We start from the raw sequence: 20,000 nt of genomic DNA on the forward strand, positions 1-20,000 counted from the left end.
GAGGAGGGTGCGAGGTGGTATTGATGACCATGAGCCCACACTCACTGCAAACATTTTTCTTTTCTGGATCCCAAGTTCAGCAAAGTGAAGGGAGAGACGGATGGTGGGAAGGATGGTTTCAAGCATGCAGAAAAGCAGTGTTTTATGAATGCGAAAAGGACATGGAGTGCAAGGTTGTGAACAATCCAGTTAGAGGAGGAAAGAATAAAATAAAAAAAATGCTGAGATGAGAGAGGAATTTGAGAAGAGGGACAGGACACCAAATATTTTAACTTTATTTAAAATAATTTTGAGTTGTAAAACAGAGGATGGTGAATATTGAGCAAAGGAAGGAGTAAGAGGAATGAGTTGAAGGGAATCAGTGAGGGTTTTATTTTTGGAATTTTTGTATGATTAAAGGGAAAAGGATGTGTTCGGGGAAGGGAGCCCAATCGAGGCTTAACATTATTTGGTGTTATTTTAACCAGAAAAAGCAATGGTAACCCTTAAGTTTGTTGTGGACACAGACAGCCCCAGCCTTGTCATGGTGATGAGTTGTCTAATTAGCAGGTGGTACTGAAATCATGTCATTTGAAGAATTTTCGATGAACAATGAATTCTGTACTTGTGGAAATGATATATTTTAAGTCGTCATTTCCATGAGCAGAGATCGACTTTGCAACCTGCATTGATGGTGTCTGTGGAAAGTGAAAAGACTTTTCGATTTGGTGCAAATTTTTGAAAGATGTGGCCAATGTTTCTCCAGCACGTTTTTGTTTTTTTTGTATACCAAGTCGAGGCTCGTGTAAGAACAAACACATAGAAACGTATAACAAGGAAGGAGACGAGGGGTGGGAGAAGAAAGCACAAAATAGTGGGGAACAAAGACAACAGAATATCTGTGGAAGGGAGAGGGATGGGGTGGGGTACACAAGATGGACATTGCAGGGACTTTCAGGAAGGAAAACTGGGAATGTGAAGGAGGTGGGTTTGGGGTGCATTAATGAGGGTAGTAAGGATCAATATTTTGGATGGGGGAAGATTTGAGATGGTGGTGAACAGCTGTTTTGAAGACCTGGAGGGAGGAGTGGGAGTTTGTTCCAGAGGTGGGGAAAAAAGAGGAATGGAAGGGTGAATGTGAGCAGTGATTCTTGATTTTTGGCAGTTTCACCAGAAGGAGGTTTTTGGTGGACCTTGAGGAAATATTGGGGGGACAGATCACAGACCGAGGAAGGGTGGGGGCTGCTGGAGAGGAGACTGCAGAAGACAAAGACCACTGACCTCCCTCCGGTGAGAGTGAGAGACCCAAAGACTCGGCTTCATCATGGGAGGTAACAATGATCCTTAGAGCCTTGGTTTCCACAGCGTGAAGTTCAGCGAGGTGTGAGGCAGAAGCACCACCCTAGAGGAGGGAGCAGTACTCTGTCAGACTGCAGATGAAAGCTTTGTGAGGGTAAGCTCAGGAGTGCCAAGGAAGGACTTTGCATAACGTTGGAGGCCAGCTTGGAGACTTGGCTTCCCCAGGAAAGATCGTGGCAGATGGAGACCCAAAAGTTTGAATGAAAGGACATCAAGAGGATTGTTGAGAAAGTAGATGTTGTGGGAGGGGGTGGGTTCCATTCGGTCCTTTCAGAGAGACATGGTGAGGGTGTGAGATTTGTCAGGGTTGAAAGACATTCCAAATGTTTGACCAGCTTGTAATTTTATCCAGGTCTGCAGAGAGTGAAGAGGCTGCTGCCTGCTGATCAGAGGGATGTGAGATGGTACAGCAGAGGATGGAGTTATCAGCAAAGAGGTAAAGGGGATATTCCAGGGAATCTGAGAGATCATTGATGAAAACCAGAAAAAGCACGGGGCCAAGAACACTGCCTTGAAAGAGACAGACAAACACACACAGACATGAAGAGCCACACGTTGGCTGTGACAGGAGAGGAAGTCCGTGAGCCATGAGTGAAGATTGCCTTGGATACCATAGGAAGAGAGTTTGGTGAGTGGATAGAAGTTGGTCCATGTTTTTGGTGAGCAATATGTATATCGTTATCACCATGTGGTGGATTAACATACGGATAAACAAGAGGTGTGAGCGAAGGGGAAACCAGAGCCAGAGGTGTGGAGGAGTGAGGGCAGTGCATGGACAGTGAGGAATAAAGTTTTTGATAAAGAGCAACTACGCCACCAGGACGAGGCTCAGGTCGATAATACCGGAGGGGGAGTAACCAGGGAGAGAAACTAAGGAGTCAGAGACGTCTTGAAGGAGGAAAGTTTCTGTTGAGCACTCCATGCAGGTTGCCACTGACAAACCAGTTAGGTTAGAGTGAAGGCCCCAGATGTTTGAAGTCTACACTGTTAAGGAAGAGGGAGAAGAGGAGGCTTTGGGTGCAGGGGAGGGGAGAGGCAGTGTGAGGAAGGAGAGCTGGAGGTAGTGAGTTGTTGACAGTTGATGACAGATTGTAGAAGAGCTCGGGGAGAGGGTCGGATGGGGAGGACAAAGGGTTAGGTGGTGAGGGGATGAGTTGCAGTGCGGAGTAATAAAAAAGGGGCAAAGGGAAGAGAGGTTGGGAGGAAGTGGAAACTGAGGGGCAAGATTTGAAAGGGGAGGGTGAGGGGGAGAATTGAGGGGCAGAGAAAGAAGTTTGCTTTGAAGAGGGAGGAGGTGGTTGATTTGTGAGGGAGAGGGAAGATGAGAGCAGGCACTGCTATGGGGGAGAAGGATGAGACATGGGAATGGGTGGGGGAGGAACAAAAATTGAGGGTATGGGAAGAGGGGGAGGGAGATTTGTTGGGTAGGGTAGGGGAGAATTGAGGGAGATGAGTGAGAGAGAGAGAGAGAGAAGATGATGAGCACATGCACGGTCATGGAGGAGGAAAGATAGAGTTTGAGACGTTTGAAAACTATCCAGTTTGGGATATCAGAGGGGGGAACTGTGAGTAAGGCAGAGGACAGTGGAGAGATGGGAGGGGTAAGGAGAGAGTCCAACAGGTAAGGAGTTAGGAGGAGGTAGATTTAAGGAGGTGAGATGAATTTGCACTGAAGTTGGAAAAAAAGAACGATTAATAATGGAAGACGAACATGCCTTGCAAAAAGGGATTTTTTTTTTTTTAATTTGTCGGTCAGAGATTCATATAAATACATTGGAAGATGGATGGAGTGCAGAAGAATTGATAGTGGAGAAAGGAACCGTTTTAACAGATATGGGATGAAAAAGGTCAAATTGAAGAACTGGGTGAAGAAGGGAAGTTGAAGCATTGTAAGAGACCGTTGTTTTATTTTTTGAAGATTGGGGAAGAGTAAAGGAGAAAAAAGTTTGAAGAAAAGGTTGTGAAGGTGTGTGGTGAAAACCCGCATGATCAGAGTGGGATTGCCAGGGAAGAGAAGGAAGAAGTCGGTACAGGAAGTCACGTGGTTACTTGGAGTATTGGGTGAGGAGGGAAAAGGTGTTTTTTTTTTTTTTTCTTTTAAGACATGAAACAGTATAGTTGGGAGGGATAGAAGGTGGGAAGAGAGGAAAAGTGGAGAAAATAAAAACTGATGATAAGGATAAAATACAAATAAACACGATGGTGCACATCGACAAAGACCAGAAGGCTTCAGGGAAACCCGATATGACAAGACCAAAGAAAACTCACCAACGAGCACAAGTTTTGAAACAAAACCGAAATAGGAACACAGTAAACACTGAGGCAACAAAATAGTCAAAATGTGACAAACAAGGACTGGAAACTTATCTTTGAGAAAGTTAGCAGAGACTCCTGGAGAGAACAGATCATCGCCTCGAGGACCAGCAGCTTTGCAGCTTTGGTTGTCATACGAAACGTCGGTTTGTGTATTAAAAACCGAAATGATGCGATACAATTGCTTTGCTTCTGGAAATCCTAACAATTTGGAGTTTTGTGTTTGTAAAAATAGATATTCAAATAGGGAATATTGAAGCTTGGAGAAACCATAAAGTGAGCTCCTCCCTCTCCCCACCTGCTCTTCACCCAAGCCAGTGTGAAGAGCAGGTCAGTGTCTTACACACCTTCTGGGGGGGGGGGGGGGTCAGTGCCGTGACGTACTTCCACGCATCCCTCCTTGTGATCGTTCTGAAACGTCAAGGGATAGTCAAATGGCCAGGCAATTTTGGTTGGTGACATTGACTTGCAAATGCACTATCGGGCTCAATATTTCCAACCCTTGTTATAATGCATGGAAGTGAGGCACGAGTAGTTGGTGGGCAAATGCGACACCGTGGGAGTTTGTTATGCCCTGCTTTCTCTGTCACCCCTGTGCAGGTGGTTCCAGTCTGCAGCTTCCCACAACATATTCCCCTCTTAACACTCACTTCAGTCTCGGTGGTCCTGCCATATCGATGGCCCCCCCGACTTCGGTCACAAGTGCTCTTCACTACGGTCTCTGAATGTCCATCTCCCTCCCTGTAATCCTTCAAACATCACCTTTCATTGTATCTCATTCTGCTAAGTGTTGTGCAAATCTGTTATTCATTGTAATTTCCCCACTCCTATCCCTCCCCCTCAAGTGCTCAGCTTTGTGGCACAATAAAGTGAATTGCATTCAGGTGTCAAATGGAGAGGAGGTTGGGGGAGGGGGGGGTGAGTGGTTCTGATCATGGTGAGTTGTTTGATTCTCGGTGAATCTTGGCTGGTACCATTATGGTAACTCGAATTAGTTTTTCTGAATTGGTGTGCAACTTGTGCTGTTTGAGTATAAAATGAGAAGTGATGTTGATTTTGAGTTTGCACTGACATGTAGTTCTTACAGTTGCCCTTTTTCTTTTTTTCGTTAAAAAGTACTTATCCAAGTCATGTAACATTTAGATTTGCATACCTTGGTTATGGTTGGAAAGGCTTTGGTGTGGGGATCCCTCGAGTAGTGCATGGAACAGCTGGGGTTTTATACATTATAGTATGTCGTGCCATGCAGAAGCTGTTTGTTCAATAAAAGCACAAAGTAATAAAAGACTCGGTGTGCTGATTAGACAGAACTGATGTATTGCCTCGGGCAACATGTATGATTGTACTTTTCCATAATTTTTTTAAAACTATTAACCACATGGTCATTAGCAATGGACATGACGTGCTTTATGATTGAAACCACTTGCACATTTTCCTGACTTGGCTATGGCTGGAAAAGAAACCGTCATCGTGGCAGCTATGCCGCCACTCTTCATTGCACCAGCTTTGAGCTGAACCCGAGATGAGGAAGCAGCTGAAATTCTGCACCAACACAAAGACGAGGGTGAGACGTACAAACATGCATTTCTCATTGAGCAGTGAGTGGATTGCAAAACTTCAGTCTTCACTTTCCGCACTGCCTTCAGATTGGTCCTGGGGGGGGATATGTGTGGGTTGAAAAAAAAAAAAGATCAATTTGTTGTGACTTCATCATTATTCAACCATGTAATGGTGTTTTAGACAAAAGTGTGAAAAACAGTTGTGATGGCACCAAGACTGACATCTTTTCGAGTTTGTGGGTTTAAATCTGGCTGAAGAACCTCGATTTTTTTTTTGTGTGTTGATATACATTTTCATTTTTATATATACAAAATTTGTACATATACAAATACATTTTTGGGCATGTATTTTGTGGGTTGATGTTAAGTGTGCATCACAAGCAACAAAACTATCTGCCATGTTTTGGCTTGCTGGTGGGGATGTTGGCCGATTTATATAATCTGTACCACATGGTCATTTATCAGTGTGTAAGTATCCCTCATGGAATAATTAAATTCCACAACCTCATTTGAAGACTGCGATGTGAAAAGGCATTGGGTGTGATTTTGCATCTTCGAAATGAGCAAACGTCATTCTAGCCTGCCCTCACTGTGGGGTGAAGTATTAGGGGGCACACCCCACAACCCTGAGAAAGTTTTACAGGATGGATAAATCATTGGGTAAAACTAAAGGCTACAAATACTCACACACTTTGGAACAGAGGCCTATTGAGTTTAAGGAAAAGAAGTGAGCTGGCATTTCAGGAGACCATCACTAAACTAATCACATCACTCTCTTGAACTCGTTTTTAATGCTTTCCTCACACGTCAATAGTATGTCAACTAAGGTCTTCTTCTTCTTGTGTATGGCAGCTATCATTTCTTGGAAGCGCGACTCGCTGATACAGTGCCCCTCTTCCAGTACACCGGTACTTATTTTGCCGACCTCGGAAGGATGACAGGCTGAATCAACCCCCTGGTTGTATTAATTCAGCGGCCAACGGGGCTTGAACTCAGGACCGAAGGATCCCAAGCCACCACTCTAACTAAGCCAACACCAGGCTGTAAACTGAAGCAACACCAGGCTGAAAGTTGAATGATTGACGAACTCGTCGCCTCTGGCAAAAAAGGAGCTCGATCCACCTGGACAGCCTTTCAGTCAGTGGGCCCAAGATAGATAAAAATGGTGCAAACTGCTGTCAAACCTCGCCTCAGATTCTGCAACCGGTCCAGACGGCATCAGCCCACGTGTCCTAAAAACCTGCTCCTCTGCTCTTGCTCACCCTCTCTCTATTCTATTCACCTTCTCTTTGGCTCAAGGTCATCTGCCATCTGCTTGGAAATCAGCAAACATTACCACCCTGCATAAAAACGTGCAAAAACAGATCCCTGCAACTACAGACCAATCAGCCTTCTCCCAATCATCAGCAAGGTTATGGAATCCATCATCACTTCAGACATTAAATCCTTCCTCTTCTCCAATGGTTTGATTTCTGATCATCAATTTGGTTTCAGACCATGTCACTCGACCCTGGATTTGCTGCTTCTGCTCTCCCAACAATTGATGGAGGTCCTCAATGCCAGACAGGAAATCCGAGCCGTATCCCTCGACATATTACGTGCATTTGACACGGTCTGGCACCCTGCCCTGCTCACCAAACTCTCTTCCTATGATATCCAAGGCAATCTCTTCTCATAACTTGCAAACTTCCTCTCCGTCACAATCAACGTGTGGTATTCAATGGAGTTCTCTCATCCCCTCTTCCTGTCCAGGCTGGAATTCCTCAAGGCAGCGTTCTGGGCCCTGTTCCTTTTCTGGTTTTCATCAATGATCTCTCCGACTCTCTGGAAAATCCTCTATCTCTTTGCTGATGACTCCACCCTCTGCTGTACCAAACATCATCCCTCAGACCGGCAAGCAGCAGCTTCTTCACTCACTGCAGATCTGGGTAAAATCACAAACTGGTCCAACACATGGAACATGTCTTTCAATCCTGACAAATCTCACACTTTCACAATATCTCTTAGAAAGGACCGTTTGGTCGTTGCATCTGCCCTCACTCCTCCAATTCTCTCCCATCTCTGCCCTCCACAAACCACCCCAAGGCACATGCATTCCTCAAACTCTCACCTGCTCATCATCCCAAAGTCCAGACTGGTTTGCCACCTGTATCGATTCATCCCCTTTTCCCACCTGGTCTCCCTGTGTTCGTCTCTTTTTGATATTCCTCAACCCTTATAGGTCGACCCCCACACGTTCTGGTCGTTTTCGAAGATGCTCGTTCTTCCCTGATTCAGACCCTTGCATGTTTCGGCTAAACTTTGTGGTTTAGCTCTTCCATGAGCCCAGACTCTTACATGTTAAAAAAACAAAAACCTGAATCCGTTTAAGGTAATCATGAAAATACCCTTACAAGTTATGAATGAAAGCTTGATTCGTAGGTAAAGGCCCTGTCACACCTTGACGATTTAGCCAGCGTATGCCGACTTATGAAAAATTTGTCTAAAACGCCGACACGCGTCGAATACGTAATGGGTAAGTTTTGGACACGTTAAGAGCACGCTGAAAAACACTGCCATACGTCGTAGTACGGTGGCTTTCATCGTTGTACTTTGTGGTTGTCCTCAAATTTTAGCATGTTAGAAATTTTACGACGTATGACTCGCACGTTCCGCTACGCTGGCCATAAGTTGTAGGCATGTTATGCGCTCGTTGACACATGTCGACACACGTTACTTGTAAGTTACTCATTAGTCTAAACACGTTGAGGTAATGATTAGCGTACCCAAAACTTATTTATAACCTATGGGTAACGTGTTGTTGGCACGTTACACGATCGTTGACACATGTTGAGGCATGTTATGCGATCGTTGACACACGTCGACACACATCGAGGCATGTTATGCTATCCTTGACACGCGTCGACATGTTACTTGTAAGTTACTCACAAGTCGAAACACGTCGAGGTAATGTTTAGCATACCCGAAACTTATTTCTAACCTCTGAGTAACGTGCTTTGAACCGATGTGTAACGTACCTCCAACGCATATTGACGTATTTGATCGACGTCTTCTGGACGACCACAGAACTTACTGAACGTGTTTCTAATTTACAGCTACCGTATAATGGTGTATTGGCAGTGTTTAAAAAAAACAACAACAATAACTTACGATATTTCGTCACGTGCCGTTACGTCACGTCCGATTGCCTCTTCAGTTTGCTCATGTCTTATTCTTAGTTCCTCCTCTGTGAATATTTTCTGTTTGAGGATATTGTCACGTTGACGTTGAAACTTAAAAGCAAATGTCCGAATATATTTTAAAATTCGTGATAGACTAAAAAATTAAATAAAAAAAATTAAAAAAAACAACTCCAGATATTTCGTCACATGCCTTCATGGAGCCAAGGAGAAAAAAAGAAAATGTGCCTTGATGGAGAAAATAAGTTTCGGGTACGCTAAACATTACCTCGACCTGTTTCGACTTATGAGTAACTTCCAAGGAACTTGTGTCGACGTGTGTCAACGATCGCATATCGTGCCTACAACTTATTCCCAGCGTAGCGGAACATGTGAGCCATACGGCGAGTGCATCGTAAAATTTTCAGCAGCTTGAAATTTCACGACGGACGAGACGTACCACGAAATATGACAGCGTGCTTCATCGTTTTTCAGCGTGCTCTTAACGTATACACAACTTACCCATACCGTATTTGACGTGTGCCAGCGTTTTAGACATTTTTCATAGGTCGGCATATGCTGGCTAAATCGTCAAGGTGTGACTGCGTGGTTGACACTTTCAATTCTCAGGTGGTTATGATTTAAATTGGCGTGCGGTAGGTTTTTAACAGGCTACGCCACGAGTTCGTCGGCGATACGTGCAGCGAGCTATGCCTAAGTTAAACTATCGTTGGGCATAGGTTGTGAACGCCGACAACAGGCTAAGCATTCGTTGGTATAAGTTATCTATAAGACAACAAAACGTTCTGTGCCCGTTACTAATATGTTATGCATACGACCAACACGTTATGAATACAACCAAAACTTTTTTAAAACATCAAAATTTCAGTGTACGCCAACGTTTTACATACATTTTATACGTTGCCATTGCTGGCTCAATCGTCAAAGTGTGACCGCGCCTTAAGGAGGGCAAGTGAAAAATATTTAAATGAGAAAGAAAAGTGAAAACATTTGCAATCGTTTACCAATAATGGAAACAATTATGTTACGCTTATTTTAAAATGATTTATAAAGAGTTGTTTTAATGGCAACAATGACACAACAAAAAGTTGCTGTGTGCTTATTTGTTGTCCCTTCACGTGTGGACAATGGCCGATTATATATTAGACACGATTGTGTTCATACAGCCAGTTAGACTTCGACTTACAGGGCAGACAAGGAACAAGCTTCTCTGAATCAATTATACAATCGCTTTTTTTACTCCATTATTTCATCCTGAACATTTAAAAAGGAAATGACAATAACAAGAAAAACACCGACCAGAGTTTGCACATAACACCCTCGCCAGGACTTGTTTTGTGTGGCGTTTGTGTACTGGTGTATTGCGTAATTAATAAGACATAATTAGAACTGCCACCTTATAAATGCTGGCAGTGATGACCGGTTCAGCCATTTCAGCGAAGAAGATTTTTGAAGGTTTATTTATTTATTTATTAACAATATGGCTGCCGAATCATGTGACTGATGACATCATCAAAAAAAAGGTTTTGTGGACCATTTTATCCCGAGATGACCCTCAAATTTTCGTACTGATCGGATGTGTTCTACATATGCAATTATGATATGACGAAGGCACCTGACGTCATTAAAAAAAAAATCACATTCCCCATGAGGAGTACTTGCTATGTGCCAAGTTAAAAAAAAAAATTTCCTTTGTGCAGTTTCAGATACAGAGGTCAAAATTTTTCCAGTGACTGCCACACCACATGACCTATGACATCATAATTATCATTAAAACATTATACTTGAGTAGTCGCACCAATGGTGAAAATTTCGTCTTAATCCGACAAGCGGTTGCAGAGAAAAACACAAAAGTTCTGTGCAGATAAACGGACCCAAATGCAATACCCTCTCTGAATAGCAACCATATCATACAAATTCCCTGATAATTTCCCCCTTGTCCTTCAATTTACTCCTGTATTTATGAAACAGAAAAGTCCTACCTGGTTTTCAGGAGAATCTTCTGAATCTTCATCACTGATCACAGGCTTGGCCTTTGTTGGACGATTTGGACGTCGCCTTCCCTTTGCTTTGTCCTTTCCCTTGTCCTTTCGCCCGAGTCGGATTTTCAGCTTCATTGAGTGAGCTATCAAACACAACCAAAACAATTCTGATGAAATTGCAGAAAAAACTAAAGGACAGCAATTAAACAAGCTATTGAAATGGATAACTTCCGTTTTCTATGGAAGTGGAAAACGAAATTGAAATTAATAATGAAAAAATTGTTTTCAGCTAAATTTTCTCTTCTCCCCGCCAGGGAGCAGTCTACTGTGTGTAAAACATGTTTGGAGTGATTGTAAAACTATAAATCAACGAAAATCGCGTCCAAAGCGCACAAATGATCTGGCACCCGACTTCGCTCGTGGAGTCGGGTACCAGATCAGCATACAAATACGTGACATGTCGGTTTCGTTTTCCACTTCCATTTTCCGGTCTTGCTCGTAAATCGTCTTCGGTTCCGATTGCATCCCTGGATGACCTATTGGTCGCCTCGTGGTGATTCCATGACGTCACTTCGACTGACCAATCGCAGACACAGTGGTCTAAAAACAGACGTAGAAAACTCGTCGTATGACCGAATTCAATCGAGTACTTCAGGTCGCCTGAGGGCGACCTAATGAGGGGACATGGTACTACCATTCTGAATTGGTTTTAGCCGTTCCGCTGTTCGGTTGAGTTAGCGCAACCAAAGGGTCCCGAATTAGGGAGCATCTGTCCTGGGGGGCCCAGCGACCAAGTTGTCTGTCAGTGCTCCTTTTGTACTCAGGGGACCTGGTACTACCATTCTGCGTTGGTTTTAGCCGTTCCGCTGTTCGGTTGAGCTTGCGTGATTTTCGCGGCATCGAATTAGCGTCTGTCACCGGTATTCCAGCGGCGAAATTGTCTGTCATTGTTTATACCGTGTTACAAGTTATAAGAATAATATCAGAAACCACTTGGGGCCGTTCCGCTGCCAGGTTGAGCTAGCGTAACCAAAGGGTCCCGAATTAGGGAGCGTCTGTCCTGGGGGGCCCAGCGACCAAGTTGTCTGTCAGTGCTCCTTTTGTACTGAGGGGACCTGGTACTACCATTCTGCGTTGGTTTTAGCCGTTCCGCTGTTCGATTGAGCTAGCGTGATTTTCGCGGCATCTAATTAGCGTCTGTCACCGGTATTCCAGCGGCGAAATTGTCTGTCATTGTTGATACCGTGTTACAAGCTATACGAATAATATCAGAAACCGACTTGGGGCCGTTTCGCTGCCAGGGTGAGCTAGTGCCGAATATGCAATACGGATATTGACCACAGAATGTCAACCCAGCAGCAGTGTCCCGGCAGACGCAGCGTTCTGAGGTGAGAATATCATCTGGCATCTTACCATGAGGACAGCAATTGTTCCCCTCTTCGGTTGAGCTAAGCCCCGCGGGCTCCCGGTCTAACTCTCCTGTCATGCCATCACCGACTTCACAGAAACCTGTCAAGGTCGCCTGCTCAACTTGCAATTACAAGAGAAAATAATAGCAAACCTGCATAACCTCCGCAGTCAAAGCACTGCTTGAGAGAAAGGGGTCCGAAGGGGTAAATGCTAAAAGGGTTCCTAAATTAGCAGCCTGAGTATAGAATCTAACAGGCCTTTCATCCATAATAATCTGAGTTTGGTTCAAGTTTTTCCTTGCACGGAACACATCAGATGTTCCTCATATGCACTCAACTCTGCTCTAGAGGGATAGGAAAATATCCACCAATGACCTGCACACCTTTGTCCAGTGTAATACCATTAAAGCCCTCTTTTGTCTTGGAATGTCGATCGATTATAAATGAACAGACTAGAACAAACATTATACATATGTGTGGAAAATTTATGTGCCCAGACCAGGAATCGAACCCAGTAGTGCGAGAGCCCAGTGACGTTTAGTTAAAGTATTGCACACGAAAGGTTTCAAGGTGTCATTTGATGGCCCATGGCATGAAAAACTAAATAAACCGTTTCTTGAGTTCGGCCACCATGTCCTTCAAAGGTTTTAGGTCCCTGAAAAAGGCCCCTTTTGTACTTTTAATCAAACTATCAAGGACGAGAAAAACGAAAATTGAAATCATCGATTTATTGAACTGAAATCATGACATGACAAGTCAAGAATGAAAATACGCAGGCTTGGCTGAACAAGATGGCCCCAAAAAGGGCCCACAGTTTCTTTTCATAAAACTTTTAAGCACGAACCCTAAAGTGGTCTTAGAATACTCCTATAACGTCCAAATCATCAAAAACACTGCTCAAGAAAAAAAATGACCTTGGCCCGTAAGAAGAGCCCAAATTAAGGGCCCAACAAGAAGGGCCCAAATTAGAGGAGGTGCTTTAAAAGGGCACAAATCGGACACTTGAAAAGAACGCGCACGGGCTCAATGACTGAATCGGGTATGTACTGCAATCTTAAAATGACAACTCAAATAAAATACACAGGCTTGGCTCAACAAGAAGGGCCCAAAAAGTGCACCCAATTGGAAATAAGAAAACGAAACTAACCTAAACGTTTTCAGAACAGCAGTTCAGTATTTTTTCTGGTATTTCCAAAGTTCTCATTCTTGAGAGTAGATGAGGTTCTCTTTTAGCTCCAACTGTGCATCACAGCACTGAGAATATATTCGTAGTGCTGTGTAGCGCTGTTTAAGTCTCGTGAAGGCGAGGAATCGGATTCGATTTTCGTACTAGTAGTGCTGTGTTTGGACACTCAAACATGGATTCAGAACAACAAATGGATCCTAGTTACTCGGAGTTCAATAATGACGACCACAATGATCAGCCAGAATCTTCATCACAGAGTGACGACAGGAATGCACATCTTCCAGACAGTGACCTGCCGTTCACAGACCCGTTGCCAGAAATGAGCACAGTGGAAACAGAAGGGGAAAAAGACAACGAAGGATCCATTGTAGTTACTCTGCAATCAGGTAAGCCAGTATACCACACCATTCCAAAGAACAGATAAATTTAATTCCAGTGCGATTGTTTTGTTTTTAAGTCCATGTTCATATTTCAGACAAGCCCAATGGATATGCACCTTTGTAGCGATCGTTTCACGACTTCCTGCCCTAGGATTTACAGTGTCCCACATATGTCTTCCAGGAGGAGCATCTGAGGCGACCCCGCCGACACGCTGCATTATTTCTGTGTGTCCTGCAGGGTCCTGCGGTAATATCCTAGAATTGACGCCCGACAAATTGAAGGTGATAAGAAGTTCATCCAATTCCAGACGCTTTCTGAAAAACTTCAGTTTATCCAAATATCGTAGCATGGTCGAACGTTTACCAGAATTCCCGTTAGATACCGACGGGTATCACAGCAAGTGTTACAAAAACTTCACCGCTCTATCATCGAAATTGCCAGTTACCATTACCAACCAAAACGTCAGTGACGAACGCAACATACAGTTATGTCATGTCACTTCTCCAACATCATCAACGTCCAATGCTGGTATTTTTGGTGACAAATGTCTGTTTTGTAATAAGAACATCAAATGCCGACCAAATGCTAGAAAAGAGAAACTGGGTCGGATTGAGAAAAAAACAGGACGAGAAGAAGATACGAGATATATCAACAATTCTCAAGCTGCAAAATGTCTTGGTGAAGATATCAGGGGTGGATTTGATTGTGCGCCAAAGTACATCATTCATGCCGATCCGAGAAAATTAAAGCCGCTGACAGAGTGAGCGCAATGAAGGAGGATATACCTACTGAAAAGCAAGTCTCGAAGGATGTCTTGGAATTAATATATATGCATACGTCAAAGAACACGTAATCGAAATAAAACGACCGGAACATCTGAAATCAATTTTCGATCGATATCTGGATCTGTGTGAAGAATTTGAGTTGCAAAATCACATCACCATGAATCAGTACTTTGGCGAAGTACTGAAGAAGAGATTTGCAGGCCAACTGATAATGAATTCATCAGCCAGCAAAAAATATGGTGTGATAGTCTATAGCGCGGCCATTGATTATTCGTCAGTGGAAACAGTTTACGATTTCAAGTCATCACACGAAGGGCAGGTAACGAAAGCCACTTTAGTGATGCGGAAGGCGCTGAAGTCAGTGAAGAAAGAGCCTCTCCCCGATCCGCTCACAATTGACTCACTGAAAAAGGGTGAAGGTAATCCACCTGAATTGGTCGAGACATTTTACAGGGTCCTATTTGGTGGTCCCAATGTCAAAAAGCATTCAGAAGCTGTTAAATGCCGAGCTAATGCCGCCAGTCAAGATGCTCTCTTCATTGAAGCAGGGGCCACCATGAAACCTGTCAAGCATATTCTGATCGCCATGGCGCTGAAGTCACGCACCGGAAGTCGCCGTGTATTGACCATCTTGAATCGGCTCGGATACTGTATCGACTACACGGCAACCGAGGAGCTGAAGACCGAATTAGCGTATTCCATTCTCGACAGGAAGCTCAATTGCCAGGATAGAGCTGAGGTGGATGAACTGGCGGATCTGGCGTTTGACAATTACGACGAGGTCGTACACACCCTTTCTGGAGCAAACACATTGCACGATAATATGGGTATCTTTTATCAAACCATTCCCGCATGGATAAGAGTACCCCTTGAAGAAGTGTTTCCGGAGGAGTCGATGCCCACTGTGTTGTCCCACAAACGGCAGCCAAGACGAAAAGTAAATGTCCAAAGTGCGGCACTGGAGCCATACCGGAAGAAACCCCGCATGGACCGCTTCACGTTCGAAAACATGGGTGTATTTAGTTTAGCTGATAAGTCTTAAAACGCTAGAAAGTTGGACTTTATCTGGATGGCTGCACATGCTCTCGAGATGGAAAATATTCCAATGTGGGCCGGCTTCATTGGTCGTTTCTATGTTGACCACCTCCATAAACAACGTGTCCTCTACATGAAAAACATTCCGGAGCCACCGACGAGCAAATATGTCATTGTCCAGACCCTCAAAGTGACACAGGCATGCGCTGCCGAGCTCGGGCAGAGGTACGGAGTCCTGACTTATGACTTGGATGTGGCAAAGAATGCTTTGAAAATCCAATCCACTGAAAGTCCAACAATTGATGATGTATTCATCCTGTTCGGTGTTTTCCATATCTCAATATGTCTATTCAGAGCAATAGGAAAGTTAATCAGTGAATCCAGAGGACCACAGCTCCTGGTTGATGCAGACGTCCTTGCATCTGGCTCAGTACGTAGCTTCATCGAATGCACCAACTACAACCGCTGCAAACATCTGCACCCAATGTTTGCCTTAGCCTTGCGTGTTCTTCACTTCAGAGAATTTCTGACCACATACGAGAACTTCGACGAATTGGTTACTCTGATTCATTCCGTGGATATGACCAACGCCCAGTCAATGGACACCATGGCTGAATCTTGGGTCATTAATGCAGTACAAGATGAGGACGGGAAGTTGGTGCAGAGCACACTAGATGGCGAGTTGGGCAAAACCGCGCAGTTTTGGTTGCAGTACGTTGGCGACATGGGTTTGTTTCTCATCATGGACAGAGCTGTCCGCACGAATGACGTTGACCTGTTCATCTGGGTGATTACACAGGTGACTGACGTCTTCTTTGCCACAAACCGCCACTATTACTCAAGATGGATGACGAAATATCAGCTTGATTTATTGAATATCGAGTTTACACACCCTGGACTGATGGAGATGCTACGGCAAGGGCTGTTTTTGTGTCGCAGAACAGAGAACCAGTTCAGCCGACTGCCCATTGACCTGACCCTCGAGCAGACGGTCAATTGTGATGCTTCTTCAAGGCAGACGGGATTTACGGCATCAACCAACAGTTACAGTGGGTGCCTCCAGTGGAGCGTCACGAAAGGTACTCAAGCCGCGCTCATCGTCGTTTTATTCGGTATGGTCGGGATGCTACGAACAAATGATGCACAGGCGGAACTGTCTGCAAGCCGCATAAGGCAACATAATACCGATCTACAGAAACTGATGAAGAGTATCCAGACATCGGCATACCCATTCAAACTCGATACTCTTGATCTGATCAACGTCAGTACGGGAAAAAGCGCGACCTCTGAAATCACCGAGTCACTTCTAAATATCGCTAATGAAGGTCACAGGCGACACATTTCATTCATCCAAGAATGTGCTGAAGACTCAGACAGATTTGAGAAGCCAATCAAGAGAAACCAACTAAAGACATTTTCAAATCAGGGAGCGAAGAACCCAAGGGCACAAAATCCCATCGTCAGACAGCTTCAGTGTACCAGAGACATGTTCGGCAGAATAGCCATTGTCGCGTCACAAAGGAAAGTCGATCTAGACTCTAGAGTACCTGCTTTCTCACCTTCTGACGCCAGTACCTCTCACAATGTGCAAAACGGACGGAACAATAATGCACACAGAAAAGAGCGCCCTTTTCTCTGTACTTGAACAAAAAGTATCACAGCATGGAAGTCCACCAGCTCTTGATGAGCACGTTATTGACGGTAACTACCAGCTCCGACTCCTCCCACCGTCGCTCCCACCAACTAATGGAGGGTTATCGCAATCAATTCTTCATGGTTGTTGCGTACCCATCCACGAGGGTTGATATCGTCTTCGACACCTATGAACAACCTTAAATTAAAGACTGTGAACGGGAAAGACGCGGCGCTGAAGATGTACGTTACACGATCACTGGCCTAGATCAAATCTGCCCGAAGGATTTGAATAAGGCTCTGAAATAGAAATCATTCAAAAGCCAGCGACCGCGATTCTTTCTGAAAGATTGGGGAGACCAACGTCATGTCCATGCGCTCCGTGACAAGGAAGTTTATATTGGAGTTGACGATGTCTGCGCACGCTTCGCTGTGGAGGGCGGACAGATCCATAAGTCTATAGTTGGAGAACTATGCAGCAATCATCCTGAAGGAGACACGAGAATCTGCCAGCACCTTATGCACATCGAGTCGCGACTGTCCAATAACGATAACGTGGTGATCAGGGCATCGGACACTGATATCCTCGTCATACTCCTCCATCACGTTCACGAAACAACCCTCGGTGTATGGATGGAAGTTGGCACGTCAGGTCGAGGTGACAGAAGATATGTGAACGTATCCCGGATCGCAGAGGCATGTGGACCCTTGTTATGCGCCGTGCTCGCTGCGGTCCATTCATTCACGGGGTGCGATTACACTCCAGCCTTCTCACGAAAGGGGAAAAAAGCGCCCGCTTGCTATTCTGGAGAAAGATCAACGGTACCAGAAAGTCTTCGCAGAACTAGGTGGAGAAGCGCCCAATGAGACCGTGGTTCAAGCCATTGAAAACTTCACGTGTTTGTTGTACGGTGCCAAATAGCCCTTGGCGCTGAACAAATACAGACACCGTGTACTTGAAATAGCGTACGCTCCCAAGGACCCTGCCAAACCATTCGCAAAAATGAAAGGTGTTGACACGAGTAGCTTACCACCATGCGAGGCAGAGGTGAGACAGCAAATTGAAAGAACTGTGTTTGTGGCGAAATACTGGCATGACGCTCACCTTTACAGTGTGATGAAAATACTGAGTAAGGGTTGGGAGTTGATTGACGGCACTTATCGTTTTGTGTGGTTTGAAGGCGACCAACTTCCAGACGATGTTATTCCCGAAAAGCAGAAGGAAGACGATGAAAATAGTGATGGTGATGATGAAAACGAACAGATAGATGAAAGTGCTTTGTTAGAAGATGAGGACGACTTGGATGACATTGATGATAGCGATGACACTGCTTAATGACAGCATACGCTTGTTCTTTTCAAGTGTCTGATTTGGGCCCTTTTTCAGCACCTCCTCTAATTTGGGCCTTTCTTGTCTCGACAGGTCAAGGTAATTTTTTTCTTGAGCAGTGTTTTTGATGATTTGGACATTATAGGAGTATTCTAAGACCACTTTGGAATTCGTGCTTAAAAGTTTTATCAAAACAAACTGGGGGCCCAAGCCTGCGTATTTTCATTCTTGACTTGTCATTTCATGATTTCAGTTCAATAAATCGATGATTTCAATTTTCGTTTTTCTCGTGCTCGATAGTTTGATTAAAAGTACAAAAGGGGCCTTTTTCAGGGACCTAAAACCTTTGAAGGCCATGGTGGCCGAACTCAAGAAACGGTTTATTTAGTTTTTCATGCCATGGCCATCAAATGACACCTTGAAACCTTTCGTGTGCAATACTTTAATTAAACGTCACTGGGCTCTCTCACTGCAGGTCCTCTGACAAACCGTACCAGTGCTCTGCCATCTGAGCTATCTGGGCGACCCACTGGCTGAGCAACGAAATTTTTCCACATATGCAGGTGCCGCTCTCTTTCCCCGACTGCTTCCAGGGCACTCACTGCCAACCATAGGAGCAGCGAGCGCCTGTTCGATGAGAGAGAGAGAGAGAGAGAGAGAGAGAGAGAGAGAGACAGAGAGACAGAGAGACAGAGAGACAGAGAGACAGAGAGACAGAGAGACAGAGAGACAGAGAGACAGAGAGACAGAGAGACAGAGAGACAGAGAGACAGAGAGACAGAGAGACAGAGAGACAGAGACATTTCTGCATGTGGAGGAATTGCGTTGCTCAACCGGTGGGTCGCCCAGATGGCAGAGCACTGGTACGGTTTGTCAGAGGACCTGGGTTCGATTCCCGGTCTGGGCACATAATTTTTCCACACATATTTATAATGTCAATCGAGTGATTCATGGTTTGCTCACAAGCAGTCTGAGTGCATCTGTGTCTTGTTTCTGCTCCATAAATCCCTCTCGCATCACGTCTGCATGGAGATGGACTGAAGGACATCTGGAATCAGGATGCGACACCTCCAGCCAATTTTGCGAAGCGCTGAGTGCAGTTTACATTCTGCTATGCAAATGATCACCACATCAGGTTACTTTCCCATAAGGTTGAGGTCCTTTGGCCAATCATACTTATATTTAATCTACATTTCACTCTCAATGCATCAGTGTAATTACTTTGTATCGACGAAGAATGAAAAACGAAACAATTGATGCCACGTTATTTACATTTATCGAAATAAAAAAATAGTCAGGCTTTCCAAAGATATGATAGTAGTATCTAATTAATTAACCAGTTAGATTCAACACGAAATATTGAACAGAGGGATGAACTTGGCTTTCGTTTTGTGCAAGTTGCAATGGAAATCTTATAATTCATGCTCCATTGGAAGGTCTTCAGATTTCAAAAATCGTACCATGATAATACTTTAAAGAAAGGTATGACACTACAAAGCTGTTCATACTAGTATGATTAATACTGGTTGGTGTGCCTCTTCGAATGCGACAGTCAAGATGTGGACTCCGTTCATAGCAGAGAAGAATGACCCGATGGGAAGTGATTTGCAACTGCATCATGTGATTAAAAATGTGTTTTTTTCAGCCTTCTTTGGGAGTGAAATCCAGTTGACTTACGACAAAGCAATGACTCAAGAATCTGGTGTTGGCTTAGTGGTTAGGGTGGTGGCTTGGGATCTTGACTTCAAGCTCTGTTTCCCACTGAATTAACACCAGGGGGTTGACTCAGCCTGTCATCCTTCCGAGGTCGGTGAAATGAGTACCAGTGCAGCAGCCAAAAGGCTACACACAAGAGAAGGGGTATTGACGGA

At 44.4% G+C, this 20,000-nt stretch overlaps 2 protein-coding genes across 19 annotated transcripts in view; one reads left to right on the forward strand and one right to left on the reverse strand.

Annotated features, from left to right (window-relative positions):
- CARM1 (coactivator associated arginine methyltransferase 1) overlaps positions 1-4,936 on the forward strand; it is an 84,950-nt gene extending 80,014 nt beyond the window's left edge. For 6 of the 14 annotated variants that reach the window (XM_085853696.1, XM_085853704.1, XM_085853714.1 and 3 more), the window contains 2 exons: positions 1,691-1,774; positions 4,252-4,936. In XM_085853696.1, coding sequence (XP_085709822.1) covers positions 1,691-1,774; positions 4,252-4,376 — 209 coding nt within the window. In that variant the 3' untranslated portion in view covers positions 4,377-4,936. The remainder of the gene's footprint in view (positions 1-1,690; positions 1,775-4,251) is intronic. The other 8 variants (XM_085853758.1, XM_085853779.1, XM_085853722.1 and 5 more) reach the window with 2 other exon arrangements.
- SMARCA4 (SWI/SNF related BAF chromatin remodeling complex subunit ATPase 4) overlaps positions 4,745-20,000 on the reverse strand; it is a 186,753-nt gene continuing 171,497 nt past the window's right edge. For all 5 annotated transcript variants that reach the window (XM_085853449.1, XM_085853454.1, XM_085853459.1 and 2 more), the window contains 2 exons: positions 10,372-10,514; positions 4,745-5,304 (listed from right to left, as the gene is read on the reverse strand). In XM_085853449.1, coding sequence (XP_085709575.1) covers positions 5,269-5,304; positions 10,372-10,514 — 179 coding nt within the window. In that variant the 3' untranslated portion in view covers positions 4,745-5,268. The remainder of the gene's footprint in view (positions 5,305-10,371; positions 10,515-20,000) is intronic.

Source organism: Eptatretus burgeri, chromosome 2, assembly GCF_056783735.1.
Source record: "Eptatretus burgeri isolate ZD-2024b chromosome 2, Ebu_testis_v1, whole genome shotgun sequence".
Taxonomy (NCBI): domain Eukaryota; kingdom Metazoa; phylum Chordata; class Myxini; order Myxiniformes; family Myxinidae; genus Eptatretus; species Eptatretus burgeri.